Here is a 16362-nt window from a genome sequence, read left to right as displayed (position 1 = left end):
CATCATTCTTTCAAAGTACATCAGACACTAAACAAAACAAATAAGATTTCCTCATGAGTTTCCTTCCTGGATTACGTATGTCACTGCAAATAAAGGTTTTACTGAGGACAATTTAAATCCTGTTTCTTCATATCAAACCTCAAAATCCTATGAGTTTCTTTTGTGAGTTACAGCTTCGTGCAACAGGAAATACGTGGACACAACACAGATCACTTATGACACTGGTATAGCAGAACGATTGACAGTACAAATAGCAAAATAAAGAATATACTTAATATAGTTGTTTTGTTACAAATAAAAACAAAGGATATATGTTAAAGAATGGTAAAATAAAAACACAGATGTTAAAAAAAATATATATGTATAAATGAAATCAATTAAATTTCAAGAGTTTTCTATTATTCTACCAATAAGAACATAGCAACTCTTGTAATATTCAGCAAACAGATTTTCTAGTTTTAGTACTTTTTCCTCTGCCACTAATGGACAAGACCATAACCTCATTTTTAGCAGACAACATCTTGAAGTACTTCATGATTATCTGGGAATAAACATCAATGCAAAAGAAAAGAGAATTTATTCATTATATTTCAGAAGGATTATCAAAAGTCTCAGCTGGATAGTCACTTTTGTTGGATGATGTCCTATTTTACAACTTGCAGACAGTACTGTATGATTAAATAGCTTACAAAATCCCAGAATGCCATATCATCTTGATTAGCAATAACAAAATGTAACTTTAGCACTCCCAATGTGCCAAGGAAAATTCCTGAATTGAATAATTTCTTGCACACTGGAAACAGAAGTGGCAACAAATATATTTTCTGTGGGACAGTAATTTTGAAAACTGTGAATTTTACTGTGTTTATGCACAAATCTTAGTTCTGCTGAGACTTGCACGCATGCCAGGTTGGAAACAATGTGAACAGTTTGACTGAAAATAAAGATTAATGTGAACGCATAAAGTCTGACAAAATTACGGACAAAAGAACTAACTATAAAGCCATATAGCTCTCTTCTATTGAAAGTTCACATCCTTTATCTTGTCTTGGTAAATAGCAATTAGTATCAGGACCCCAGACATGGTATCTAAAGTAAAAATGAGATACATATTATGTGTGTATTATGAAATCCCAAGTTTGATGATTTTTTATTAAGGAAGTTGTAATTTTCTGGGATTTAATTAAAATCTGTAATTTTCTTTAAGTTGTTCCACGGTACTTGCACAGTTGATACTGCCGAATTGCGCACGCAATTTATTGAGTGAGTCTAAAAGAGCTACTGGCTAGTTTCAATCAAGATCTCATCATACCTGTTATCGTTTTTGTTTTGACAGGACTGCTGGCATACTCAGAAGCTTGATTCGACTGCTGCCTTGCCAAAGGTGCGCTTCCAACTGATGCTTCATCCTCTTTTTTTCGAGTTACTGACACGCCAAGTGGAACAGCTCCTACAGACTGCTAGAAAAAGAAATGCCTTGAGAACCACTCAAAACCAAAAATCAAATCATGACGTTATCACGAGAAACATGGCTTAAACCATGTACTCTGATATGTATAAAAGACAACTTGAAATGATGATTGAAGAATATATCTTATGAAAACAAATATTTACAGTTTCACTGAACAGCTGAAACATTATATTCAGGCTTGCACTTGCAATTCTTTATTGTAGTGCTATTCTTCTTAAGCCAAACAAAAAAGAATTTATTAACCTTAAATACCACGCTGAAGGATCAAAGAAAAATCATTATTTACTTGTTTAGTAGAAACTGAATTTAGCTAGATACAAACCTTAAGGTTTTGCAAAGAAATGTATTGGCCCTCATTAATTCTCCTTCTAATGAAATGACACACAATTTAAAAGAAAAAGAAACATGGAGCCCGACTGATAATTTCCAATATTGAATTATGTTTTGTTTCTTAAGTGAATCAATAAAATTACAAACTACTCAAAACACAATGCTCATGAACAAAATTGAAGGCACTCAAATCTAGGTTGAAAGACTACATTCTTATTTCAAAGATTAAAAGACAACAAAGTGTAATAACCCATATTAAGTAAAACCAATACTTCTGGAACCAGAGATCCACAAATTAATACAACCTACTGTGTTTGCTGTCAATATTTTTCCTAATGAGATTTTTTTTTAATTAACATAAAGAAGAGAAGCAAAAATCAGTTAAAAACTGAATTTTCCATTTTGCACACAGTCAGCTGCTACCATTTTGCTGTACTACTAGCTGCTAGGTAAATCGTAAGCACATTCAAGTTGAGAATTGCAGAGTGTTTCTACTGTTCATTTTGCAGAGGGTTATCATTTAAAGATGGCAAAAGTTTTTTTCTAAAGATCAGACATTAGGATTACATGCATCTTAATCAATTTTTGTGTAATTTAATTTTGTTGGTATTGGAGTGAAAATGTAATCCATATAGCTGGGTAATGAGAAACCTCACACGTTGCATTAGGAATCTCTGTGGGAAACAAATTCGTGTGAGGCGGGCAATGTGCTTGTAAATTTTCTCCAATGGAAAACAGATCACTGAATCAAGCAGTGTGCAACACGTGCACACATACAAAACCCCAAAACAAACAGAAAAATCATTTAATTGAAGGAGAATGTCTTCCAAACGCCTTTACCATTCTCCACTATAAAAGTAAATTAAAATAAGACAGACAATCAACTATTTAATCCTATTCCAGCAAAAACAATCAACTTACATATACAATGGTATGCAAAGTTAATAAGAAAATACTAATGCCAATGACAAACAGAGCTCTCATCCCTCCTTCTCTCTCTGAATGTATCATCAGCTTTGTCACCAAAAGCACTAAAAAGCCATTCCAGAAGACAGTAACATAGCACTTTGGCTTTTGTTGTTGTTATGGCTAGAGGACCAATGTGCTTTGAAAAGACGAATTTTACACCACAGAAATACTTCCCACATGTCTGTGCATATGTAGAGAGTGAAAGAGAGAGTCTCAAGTTTTATACACTTAGGTCAGACATACTACATCACTTATTTTCAAAATTCAGCACTTTATCTGATACAGTCTTGCAAATGGTGAAGCCACTTGCAGCTTAGCCAAGACAGTCACCACTGAGCCATGCTTTGCCATTTCTGGATGTAACATCTTAAGATTCCTGACTTGCCAAACAAATGCAGATAATACAAGACAGTACAATAGGATGGAAAATGTTGTCTGAAGAAGCAGTATCTGTTTCTGAACAACTGAAGAAATGGATCACCAACACACAATAATAAGTTACACCACTAGTCATACAAGGAAAAACATCAAGGCTATCACAGCCAGGCAAAGCTGGAAAAAATTAAGACCTAATATTAAGTGTTTGAGTGCTGATCTGGACAATGAAACAGCTGTTTCATCTTTGCTCACTGAAATCAAGCCTGATGTTGCTGCTGATGATGCCCAGTACAATCTTGTCAGATTTTTGGCAAAAGATTTCTGGTTAAAAGAATGAAGAAGATGAAAGATCAGCACTGAACTAGATGGAAAAAGATCATCAAGATTTGGGTTTTAGCCACAGACTGATGAGGAAATTGTAGCTTGGGAAATAGCAGATGACAAGAGCACCACAGCTGTATGAGAAGATGAATGTAATGAGAAAGGAGACATTGCAGTCAAGTGTTTTCATAAGCATTTCATCACAGCAATCCAAAAAAACTGGCAATAAAGTAGCTTGAGTAAAGGTGCATCTACTTGGGTGTAAGCATTATGTTTATTAATTGGTAGTGTTATATAGAAGATAAAGAACACAATAAAGTTATGGAAACATACATTTGAAGATGTTTTACACTGCAGAATACTTTACATAGGGCACGACTCAAGATAATCAGGAAAGATGCTTTTTACAAGAAAAAAATAATCAATTTCCACACAAGCTGCCAGCAAATGAATAACTATCAACTCCGTCAGGAATAACTAATTGACAACTTTTCCAAATTTTGAAGAAAAAAAAAAATATATATATATATCCCAAATTATGCAAGTTTAAACTTCTGTTTAAAAAGAAATCTATTTTCATATATTATGTAAGATGATTGTTTGCACTTAAAAAGTAAACTCAATTTCATGACCTATAAGGGCACTGATTTGGGGTTACTCTTTTAAACCATTTTGTTTTCATATTTAAAATCAAAATCATATTCCAGTATTATTATGATTGTCTAAGTGATGGTTAAAAAAACTAAAGGATTTTTTTTCCAAATTTAAAATTTATTAACACAAATAATCTAACAAATTACACACAATGTTATGTATGTATATTCAAAATAAATGCTATACACCCATACAAAAGGATCAGACACAGTTTATATTTTACTCCATTAATGTGCAGTCAATATGGCTGTTCAACAGATAAAGATCTTCTAAAATTCGAGAAAGCCACAGAACAATAAAAAAGAGCACAAAAATAATGTGACAAAAAAAACAAGGCCCAACGGTTTCCTGGTTTAGGTGGTGATATGTCAAATAAAGCTAAAATATTCTGTAAAAAGGGCTATTGGAAATTTGCCCCAGGTAGAATTAATATTTATTTCATTTTTACTTGGGTTTTTGTGTCATTAAATATTTTCTTTCTGAATTATAATTTCATGAATGTGAATCTAAAGAGTAGATCAGGGAACATGGGAGTATTTTCTAAAGGAAACCCAACAAACTCAGCATCCCTTCCATTTGAACAATGTCCACATAGTCACATCCCTGGTAACAAATCAAAGGCAAAAGAACATTCAAAGATAGGAACTAAAACATCATAAGGATGTGAAAAATGAAGCACGAGTCTATGAAATGTTGGACTCAGTTCAGAAGCCTTACCCCCAGACACAATTTGCCACCTGTGAAACCAAACCCAGCTATCACAGTAGGGGCTGCCATGGCCACACGGAGTGATATGGATAAGTGAAATAGCTTGCAAGTGGAAAATAAAATCAATGAAGTAGTCTGTCTAAAGATGCCTTTTGCAATACTGCAAAACATTGTGTCTTAAAGATCCAAACACCTCTGATAATCACAGAATGGCCAGGGTTGGAAGGGACCTCAAGGATCATGAAATCTCCAACCCCCCTGCCACATGCAGGGCCACCAACCTCCTCATTTAATGCTATACCAAGCTGCCCAGGGCCCCATCCAAACTGGCCTTGAACACCTCCAGGGATGGGGCATCCACAAGCTCTCTGGGCAGCCTGTTCCAGTACCTCACTACTCTCTCTGTAAAGAATTTTCCCCTGACGTCCAACCTAAATCTCCCCTCCCTCAACTTAAAACCATTTCCCCTTGTCCTGCTGTTATCTACCCTTTCGAAGAGTTGATTCCCCTCCTGTTTGTAGGCTCCCTTTAGGTACTGAAATGCTGCAATGAGGTCACCCTGCAGCCTTCTTTTCTCCAGGCTAAACAAGCCCAGCTCCCTCAGCCTGTCTTTGTAGGGGAGGTGCTCCAGTCCCCTGATCATCTTCGTGGCCCACAGTGAATGAATGCACAATATAAGGGTGAGTATCAGTGTCCAAACTTAACCAGATTCTTTCTCTACTGTGGCACAATTGGCCGAGACAGATTACATCTGAGGAATTACTTGTTCTATGTGTCTTCTGACCAAGTCATGATGATAAAACTATTTCTTAGGCAAGCATTCCAGAGTGACCTCTGGTGTGTCAACTGCACCAGTCAGCTTGGTGTGATCTACAAACTTGCTAAGGTATACTTAATCCCACTGTCTATGTTACTAACAAAAATGTTGAAGAGCACTGGGTCCCAATACGGAACCCTGGGGACACCCCGTATGACCAGCCTCCACCTGGACACAGAGCTCTTGACAACAACTCCTCTGGGTACAATCATCCAACCAATTCATTATTCACCCAATAGTCCAGACATCAAATCCATCTCTCTCCAATTTAGAGATAATGATATGAGGCAAGACTATGTCAAAAGCCTTCTTTGGACCACCAATGCCATCAGTCCATCATAGAATGCCAAGAGATTGAACCGGAATGATCTGCCCTTGGTCAATCCACATTGGCTTCACTGATAAAATGATTTATTTTAGTGATATTTAGTGAAAAAAAATTTTAGTGAAATGATCAGTGAAAGAGAAATATAGGCAAACAGTGGAGGCTTTACAGTAGTGTGCATTTGAGAAAAACACAATTATATTTATATTTTCACTGCAATGAGTATCATATAACTGACACAAAAGGGTAATTAATGCTTTCTTTGCCAAGGAAAACAAATTAAATATTTATCACTGTAAAGCTAAGTTAGGGATTTAGAAGAGCGTAAGTATATAACAGAAATGCCACTGTTTTACCAAAACAAAGAATGCCCAGTTTCAAGAAAATATTCAAATAATAGTCAGAATTATGGTGTCACTAGAAGGAAAGACTCAAAATACAGCTGTTTCATTTTTGAATAGAAAGGCAATGATAACACATAGCAAGCAACATATGTACAAGTTACTCTATATAACTGCATCTTTACTGGAATCTCTAAAAATTAACCTTTCATAAGTCATGAAGATCATATCTATTCAACAGGGCTTTCAAACTGAAGAAACACAAAGGTTTTAGCTAAATATTATTGAGTAAGAACTGCTAAAAAGCAGTAAGCAAGCATATGGTGCACATCCTACAGAAACACATCTACTGCTGCTACACATATAGCTCAACTTTACCAAAACAATCTATACAGACAAAAGTATTTAAAAAAAAAACAACAACAAAAAGAACCAATTTTGGCTGACACATACAAGAACATTTCGAAGAAAAAACACCGTCTGAAATTTCTGTGCCAATTTAAACCCTGTTTAAAATGTAGCATAGGTTCATCAATCACCAAGCAGGGTATGCAAGATAGCTTTCGAATGTACTGCTTCAGCTTCATGGATTGTTACCAGTTACTGAAAAAAAAATGGTGGTAACAAAAACATATTTCAGAAAAGACTAACAAATTCAGGGAACCAGAAATGTGATTATTTTTAACACTCAAATAATGTAAAATATGTGTTTTTTATACAGAACATATGGATGACCTGCAGTGCAATCTGGAATATACTAATTTTCCTTTGAGCAGTCATGCAGACTGTATAAAAAGCAGAATAATTGCCTTTTTATCAGATTTCTTCTTAATACATTACTTCTGACAATGTGGATCTTAAGAGCACAGTACAGAGTGTATTTCCAAAGCCAGTGGCTTTTCTGGTTAAAGTTGATGTGAATCATGCAGTAAAAAGATCAGAGGCTTTGGGTTTTGTTTTTTTTTAAATTTACCAATGTGTCGTTACCAATGTGTCCAATATAATATTCTTTAGAAGTTCTGATATCTTTAAATCTTTCTTATTCCTTCCATATCACACAAACTGTGAAGTACAATATAATACACCAGATTATCAGTATATAAAGTTTACCAATAAATAAATTTCTACAGAACGTTCTTTACTTGTTCTTCAATTTTGAACGTAAGGAGAGCAAAATGAAAAAGGCTATTTTTAAATTTATTGTTACAATATTAGTTACTAAAAATTTTAAAACTTTGAAAGTTGATAATCAATTCATTAAGCATTAGAACAGTTGCATAATGGACTGCTATCATGACAGTAAGACAAGTCCGCTCTGAAAGTTCTGCTTAACGTGTTTTTGTTTGCTTTTCTCTCAGATGCTTCTAGCTAACAAGTCCAAAATTCACAGTTCTGAAAATCAATTTTGAACAGTACTTTAATACAGTTTCAGTACTTTAATCTATGAACTTTATTTCTTGCTCTGCACCAAAATTCAAATTGTTATTTCAGTATTATGAGAAATACATTACAATATGTAACTAAATCAATTCCAATAGTTGCTGCCACTTTCATCTATACTGTGCCTCAGGTGTCCTAGGTTTTATATTTTAGCATATCAGCCTGAAAAGCCTTCAAACAGGAGAGGTAATCTATCAGTAGTGCCTTTTTCTAGACAAAGCAGCATGTAATGCTTGCTACACTGAGTATCTGAAGGACCAATAGCAGATGATGAGGTGAAAAGACTTCTCCTTACTTCACCCTATCTCTGTTACCAATTTGTTTTTTTTCCTCTGTCTCAAAATAATTTTCTTCTGTTTGTATATTAATCAATATAAAAGTTTTGAAAAATGCATATAAATATTATGCAGTCTTACTAATTTTAAATTCCTTTGCTGAATCAAGTTAAGAGAGAAGGAGTAGGAAGTTGAAAGTCCTATAGTAGGCTAAAATATCCATTGGAATATGCATTGATACCATCTTAAAAAACCTACAAGCAAAAAAGGCTGAAGTATGGAAAGCATTCTTCAGCTCAGCCTTTACTAGCAAGAGCAACTCTCAGGAATCTCAGATCCCAGTGGGAAACACTGTTGCAAGAAAGATCTACCATCCTTGGTGAAAGATGACCAAGTCACAGAATACTTAATCAAATTGGACTCATGCAAGTCCATGGGCCCTGATGGGATGCACCCAGGTGTACTGAGGGAGGTGGCAGAATCATTACAAGGCCATTCACAATAATTTTTGAATGACTATGGTGATTGGGAGGGCCACTCAAGGACTGGAAAAGAGCAAATGTCACTCATATATTCAAGAAGGGCATGAAGAAAGGACCGAGGGATCGACCAGGCCAGCCAGTCTCAACTTCATACTTTGGAAGGTGATCCAGGCACTTGACAGGAAAGTCATTAGGAACAGTCAGCATTGATCCTCCAAAGGGAAATTATGTTTAACTAAGTTGATAAGCTACAATGAAATCACTAGACTGATGGACAAAGTGAGAGAAATGAATATTGTCATTGTGGTCTTCAGTAAGGCTTTTGTCAACATTTCCCATCAGCTCCTTACAGAGAAGCTGATCAAGTATTGGCTGAATGAATAGGCAGTGAGGCGGACTGAAAACTGAATGACCAGGACCAGAAATTGGTGAGTGGTGGCACAAAATCCAGTTGGAGACCAGTAACTACTCACGTAACCCCAGGGTCAATACTGGGTCCAATCCTATTCAATACCTTCATTAATGTTCTGGATGATGGGTCAGAGTATAACCACAGCAAGCTTGGCAGGTGTGAATGATTCACCCAAAGGTCATGCTGAGGTCCACAGAGGAACCTTGAGAGGGTGGAGAAATGGGCTGAAAGGAACCTCAATAAGTTCAACAAGGAGAAGTGCAGGGCCCTGCAACTGGGGAGGAACAGCTGCAGACACATGCTGGAGACAGCCAGCTGGAAAGCAGATATGAGGAAAAGGACTTGGGGTCTTGGTGGGCACCGAGATTTATATTAATCAGCAATGTGATCCTGACACTAAGAAGCCTAATGATAGTCTTGGCTGCATTTGACATAGCATCATCAGCAGGTCAAGAGAGGAGATTCTTCCCCTCCACTAAGCATTGGTGATGCTGCACCCGGAGAACTGGGTCTAGGTCTGGACTTCCCAGTACTAGAGAAATCTAGACACACCAGAGAGAGTCCAGAGGAGGGCAAGGTTCAAGGACCTGGAACATCAGTCCTCTGAGGAGGGGTCGAGAGAGCTGGCAGGACTCAGCTGGAAGACAACGGGATTCAAAGGAAATCTTAACATTGTACATAAGTATCTGAAGGGAGATTTGAAGAGAATGAAGCCAGGCTCTTTTCAGTGGTTCCCAGCATCACAACTTGCAATGGGTACAAAGTGGAACACAGGAGCTTCCCTTTGAATGTAAGGATGTACTTCCACCTTTTTTTTTTTTTTTTTATTGGAAAGGTGAGGAAGAATTGGAATAGGCTCTGCGTTACAACAGGATCTTTTTTTCAAGCAAGATTTTGCACAACTTACTGTGTTAAGGATTTTACACAGGATTTCACACACTGGAATTTGCCTCAAGTTCAATTAAAAGAGATGTTAATTCTTGATTAAAATAAACTTAAGAGGCATTGGCTTTACTGTATCATCTTCTAAAGAAAACATGCTGCATGTTATACTAGGCAGTGTACAAATAGACAGCTGAATATATTTCTATAAACTGTTTAAGTAGATATACATTACTGACTTACAGAAAAAAACACAAAAATCTAAGCTTGCAACAAACATTGAGCACATCAAAAGCAGGGAACAACTGTTTTGTGCTTGTTTTTTTATTTAACATATAAACATTTCATTTCTGTCAAACTGAGTCTTATAAGCAGCATTATTATTTGAGAATAAAAATCCAGTTATGCTCCTCTGAATTGCATTATGTTGACCTATTTTCAATATTCTCAATAAGAAGCGATAATGGACAAGTCTGTAATATAGAAGAGACTTAGTTTACACAAGGCTTTAACTTCAGTAAAGAAACACATGGTATTGTTCTTATACTACTAGTCACCATGGGAGAAATTCAAAAGCATTTCATTCAAGCTCTAAGAAAGAGTCTCACAGATTTTTACACTGCAATGTTCTCATTGTTTTTGTTCCTGAAGAGGGACAATGGAAAACTTATAGATGCATGTTGAAATTCAGAATGAATATATAAAAATAAGTTACATTTACATCCTTTTACCCTAGAGCATTGACCATATAGTCACAACAGTAACCACACGGATTATTATTCAAATGCGTAACAGCAGCCACATTTTGGCATGCATAGTCACTTTATAACAAAAAGGTAATACACTACAGTGCAATTCATTGAAAGCATCTGGCTCCAAATATTCCATTGTATTTCAAAAAATATGCAGCAGCTTTAAAAAAGACTAGTTCTTTTCCAAATTTTCTTTTTACCAACTAAGTTTTAAATAAATATAATCATGATCTGTGCAAATTGCACACCGTACAGAGAACTAATTTATGTAGATGTGATGTACATTGTCCTGGTTTCAGCTGTGACACAGTTGATTTTATTCATACTGTCTGGTACGATGCCATGTTCTGATCTTAAGAGAAAAGCAATGTTGATAACACACCAATGTTTCAGTTGTTGCTGAGCAGTGCTGTACAGAGCCAAGGCTGTTTCCATTTCTCAGCTTTTTGTACTGTTCTGCCAGCAAGAGGGCTGGGGGGAAGGACACAAAGAGCTGGCAGGAGACAGAACCAGAACAGCTGACCTAAACTGGCCAAAAGGATGTTCCATACCACATATTATGTTATGTTAAAAAAAACCTATACAACTGCAGGGCTGCTGCTGCTTGGGCATCAGTCGGTGGGAGGTAAACAACCGCTTTGTGCAAAACTTGTTTTAGTATGTATATATATGTAATTATCGTTACTGTTATTTCTCTCTTTTTTTTTGTTCTTACTAAATAGCTTTTATCTCAGCCTACAAGTTCTTCCCCACCCCCATCACACTGGAAGGCAGGGAACTGAGCAAAAGGCTGTGTGGTGTTTAACTACTTACCAGATTAAACCACAACACACATTAAATAAATTTCCAAATTCTAACTTCCTTATTTAAACACTAAATTCAGTTTTCTTGTGCTATATGATATGTATTGTTCCTAAATAAAGAAAATAAAGAACACTGGAACAAGAAAATAGAACATATCCTCTAACAAGACAAAAAGAATCAGAGAACTTTACTGCTGTCTTAAGCAATGACTTAAAAAGGTATTACATCTAGCTTAAATATATTAAGAATATTTTCACTAATTGCAGAATTACAGAAACACATCATTGTACAACTTAACTTTTCTTTTAGATAGCTTCTCTTCCCTACTGGTGTTTACCCTTAGCCAGACTTTAAAGAATTTCATTTATTATTAATCACATTTTTTCAGGCACCATCTAAGAGCGTATGAGGATATGTGACCTATTGTAATAGATATTACATAAACAAAACTGAAGTGTTCATAACCTATTCGTATAAAATAGACTGGGTAAAGGAGGGAGACAAAGTGCAAAGAAATAAAACCTATAGATAACGGAACAATATCATGGTCGCAGCTGTCACACTGGTTCTACAATTACTAACTTCTGGGTGAGCAAGGTGCAAACAAGTAGGTTGAGTAAGAAGCTGACAACAATAAATAAAAAGGGGTAGTCCCCACTGGGCTGAGTTTGCCCCACACATCATTTTTCCGTTGCTCTGTTCCAGTTGAATAGAAGCACATTTAGGCCAATGACAATTACATTTCTTCATGATTTTGTTACATTACTCTTAAAGGAAATATGGCATGGCTTTCTGGAAAAATCATAGAAAATTTTTGAACTTTGTAAAACATATTTACTGTTATACATACTTCTAACCTATATCAGCTTAACTAAGTTATGTAAGTTCTGATATTTCTAACTTTTCATGTTTCCAGACAAAACTATATCAACAGTGTTACATGCAGTGAGTTTTTTGGTGTAATGCAAAACAAACACACTACCAAACTGTCATTATAAACACTACAAACACTTTAAAACTTTCAGTCACACAAGGAACCTCTAAAATGATCTTTCCTTTTGCAACTGTATAAGCTTAACTGTTTGGAACAGAAGAAGAACTTTATCAATTGATAACATTTTGACAATAATGCTTGAAAGTATCATGCCTTTTGTTAAATGTTCAAAAATTATGATGGCTATGGAGAGCATTTTTGTGATACAGGTCAGATTATGGTAACGAAACCTGTTCCAAACTTTCCTTATATTGATAATATTTTAATACATGTAAAGATCCTTTTCAAATGAAATTTCTTCCTGACTACCAGAGACATCATATTTTCTTATTTACATATGCAGTTTATTATTACATTGGTGTTGGAACTAGGATCACGTTGACAGTTCTAATCATTTGACAGAAAACGGCAATGGAAAGAGAGCAAATCAATTAACAGCAGGTTCTATAAATTAATGCTAATGAAAGACTTTTATATGAACATTTGGAATGATAAGCTCAATTAAATTTTGAAAAGACTAATAATAGTAATGAATAAATACATGAATGGTCTAAAAAGTGTAACAGAAGACATCTTCCTGCTCCAGTTATAATGCAAGAATGAAGAAAAACTCAATGCAGTTTAAAACAGTGTGAAGTTATAACAATGATAAAACAATAAGCAATTCACACATAGAGCATTTTCAGTTGCTGTTGATGGCGAATGAATTTAACCGGACTCGAATATTTGACAATTACTACTTTAACAAGGTCACTAACATACAAGAAACAGAAAAGTTTGCAGACCATGTTAATCCTCCTATTTCAAATCCTTTTAATGTGCTCAGTGTGTGTATATATATTTAAATACACACACACCATGAGATCAGTATCAAAAGATTCTTATATTGGTCACTTAACAGTTGGCAACTTATAACTGAGACAGAATGCAGAATATCAAGCTACACAATCCACTCAGTTGATCAACTATAAGCAATTCACTGCTTACAGTACACTGTTAACCTCCCAAACAACAGAAAAGAAGAAAAAAAAAGCAAAAACATTCCATGCTCCTTCTGGGTAAGAAGTCCAGGCTTGGAAGTTACAGCTGAGTATATCTGAGAGAAAATGCTGAGCTACACGTACCCACAGGTTTACCTCCTGCATCTCTTCCAAGCACGTTGTATACAAATAAGTATCTTGACATTATTTACAGAATCCATTACAGCATTCACTTATATTAAGTTATGAACTGCATGGTTCCCTACTAAGTTGAGTTTTAAGTTTGAGTTGAGTACTGATTTTTTAAAAACAAATAACGTAATTATTTGATAACCCATCCTAAGTGACTAAAATCTGATTGATCCTAGAGAGTGACCATCAGAAAACATACCCTCTTTTAATTAAAAATAAACAAAATACACTTTGAAATGAAAACTTCAATATGCAAAATATGACATATTACATATATCAAAATCAGACCAAAGCAAACTAAAATGACAAAAAAAAACGCATGGAACAAAAATACCCTACTGGTGTATTTTATATATACATATATACATATATATATATATATATATACACATATATAACCCTAACCCTATACATATAGGGTTAGGGTTATATATGTATATACACACACACACATATATATATATACGTACATATATATATATGCAACAGAAAATACTTCCTCTCTTTATTCCTTCCCCTCCAAGAATACATACCTGTTGAATATGCCTACTAGCACGTTTCTGAGGCTGGTAGATAAGCCAAGTATACAGCACTGGATCAACGTTAATCGCTAATCCTTGTATGCTGGACAAAAGTACTGCACCTATATCCACAGAAAAGAAAACAAAATAGTTACTGTCCATTTATATTCATTTTTCTTGCACACAGATCTTTGATGCAGATTTTGGTTTGGATTGTATTTAAATATATTTTTCTTACAATTCTTATTAACAGTAATAATTACCACCTAAATTTCATTATCCTATTGAAAATTAAAAACTTGCCAACACTGTCAGTCTTAGAGGACACACACACACAAACACAAAAGACACAGAGAACTGCATTTTGATTTTGCTTGTTGCATCTTTTTGCCAAGAAAAATTGTTGCTTTCACAAAATTGAGCACGTAACTGAATATACACACCTTTCCTCAGATTCTAAGCCAACAACAACATTATGTAAGAAACAAGTCAAATGATCCTTGACACAAAAGAAGATACTGCAGGACTCCCTGCACCTCTAATAAACAGAAGCCTGGTTTGGGCAGTGGATTCTTTTTTGTTTCTTTTAACAAAGACAGCATTCCACTCAAGACAAACATTTTCTATGTAGATGAGGTTCCAAATACTCTTTAGCAAACTTTCTGAGTTAAAAAAAAAAAAAGGCAATTTTTTCAACTCTGCTTATGTTGTACTCTGCTTTTCTTAAATTTTATGATTTCTCTTATTTTGTTTAAGTTATATTTCAGGAGTTGAAGGACTACAAGATAAGGTTATTGTAACTTTATTTCCTAAAAGAAAATTCAAAGTTTTCATACATGTGAAGAAAAACATGAGACACACAGACCCAAAATAGGAGAAAAGCTGTTCTCAGTATCTAGAAATCTTAACATACTTCAAAAACCAGGCACACTAAAACCCAATTTATGAGTCACTATTTCTTTTCTACCTGCTTTAAAAATCTGACCATGAATTTAGTGAGGCTACTGTTTACATAGCACACATCAATTGTTAGTCAATGTAGTTTTTTACAGCACGAAGTTGCATTCAGAAGCAAATGGATTAACATAATACAAAGCTATTATATTGAAAAAGTACTGCAAGCAGTAATAAGCAGCTGCCTTTTCCTACAAATTTTTCAATTTTATAATGAATAAATGAAATAAGGAAATAAATAACAAAATACATTCAAGAAAGAAATTCTAGTTACTGGGAGGTCCAATATAAAATTCTAGAGAACTACAGTAGTTTTGTAATTTAAAGAATCATAAGTTATTTCCTAAAGAAATACCCAGCAACATATTTGCTCTGTAGTATACAAATGCTGCAATCTGAATTTAATAATAAATTTAAATTAGTTCAAAATCACAAAATTCAATATACTTCACAAAAAAAAAAAAAAGCAATCACATGCCTGAAAAGACATAATACATCACAGAACTGTGAAAATAAAACTAAAGAAGTTCTACACTTATTATACATAACAATTTTAAAACCTGTTGAATTCCAAGTAGCAGAAATACCATCAGAACAGGGCTATGCAAGTAAAGGCTGATGAATACAATGGGAAAAAGGCAGTCAAGAAATACACAAAGATAAATCATCAGCTCAGCACAGGCAGAGTTGGAACACACACTGTGAGGAACTCCTATACATAGACTTGTCTTTGTGATCTGATGGTTTTAAATGTCAGTAATAAACCTTAGAAATAAATCTGCAATTTAAGGCAAAGCTGATGTGGAGCATATAGTAAAAGGGTAATGTGCAAGTAAGTAAGAACAGCGGTGAATGTGCCGTGCAGCAGGATCTGAAGGAAACTAACAAATGGAAGCAGAAGGTAATGGAAGATTGATAAAGTAGACGCTACGGTCGTTCGCTGCTATAATATAGTTGGATGCCAAAAAGAGAATGCTGCATCTTTAAGAGATAATGCCTGTTGTCAGCAATGCTTAATGAAAGGTTTAATGCATAAGTGATATGACAAGTGGGAGTCAGAGACCTCCCAAAGAGAGGGGAATAAAATCAGCCTACAGGCAAAATCAACAAATATCTCACATTTACAACAGACCTTGAAAAGAAAAAAATTGTTACTGTAGCACATGCTGCTAGTTACACCATTTGGTTTTGTGTTTACTGCAAAAAAAATCAGCTAAAAGATGTTCAAAACAATTAAGCTGTGCTTTGAACTGAAACTACCTTTAAACTTCAATGAAATCACTATCACAACCCAATAAAACTTTAAATTAAGGTAGAGCAAAGAGCAAAATAGTTTATTTTTCCAGTTGCCTCTTGTCAT

At 34.9% G+C, this 16362-nt stretch overlaps 1 protein-coding gene across 8 annotated transcripts in view; it reads right to left on the bottom strand.

Moving 5' to 3' along the window:
* The window catches only part of VPS13B (vacuolar protein sorting 13 homolog B), a 410907-nt gene that overhangs the window by 217732 nt on the left and 176813 nt on the right, over nt 1-16362 (bottom strand). For 7 of the 8 annotated variants that reach the window (XM_090137834.1, XM_031591056.2, XM_090137833.1 and 4 more), the window contains 2 exons: nt 14061-14170; nt 1313-1460 (listed from right to left, as the gene is read on the bottom strand). In XM_090137834.1, the coding sequence (XP_089993960.1) occupies nt 1313-1460; nt 14061-14170 (258 nt within the window). The remainder of the gene's footprint in view (nt 1-1312; nt 1461-14060; nt 14171-16362) is intronic. The other variant, XM_031591058.2, reaches the window with a different exon arrangement.

The sequence above is a fragment of the Phasianus colchicus genome, chromosome 3 (genome assembly GCF_987193195.1).
Source record: "Phasianus colchicus chromosome 3, bPhaCol1.hap1.1, whole genome shotgun sequence".
Lineage (NCBI taxonomy): Eukaryota > Metazoa > Chordata > Aves > Galliformes > Phasianidae > Phasianus > Phasianus colchicus.
Note: the sequence above shows the minus strand (reverse complement) of the source record. Positions and strands in the feature narration are given on the sequence as shown.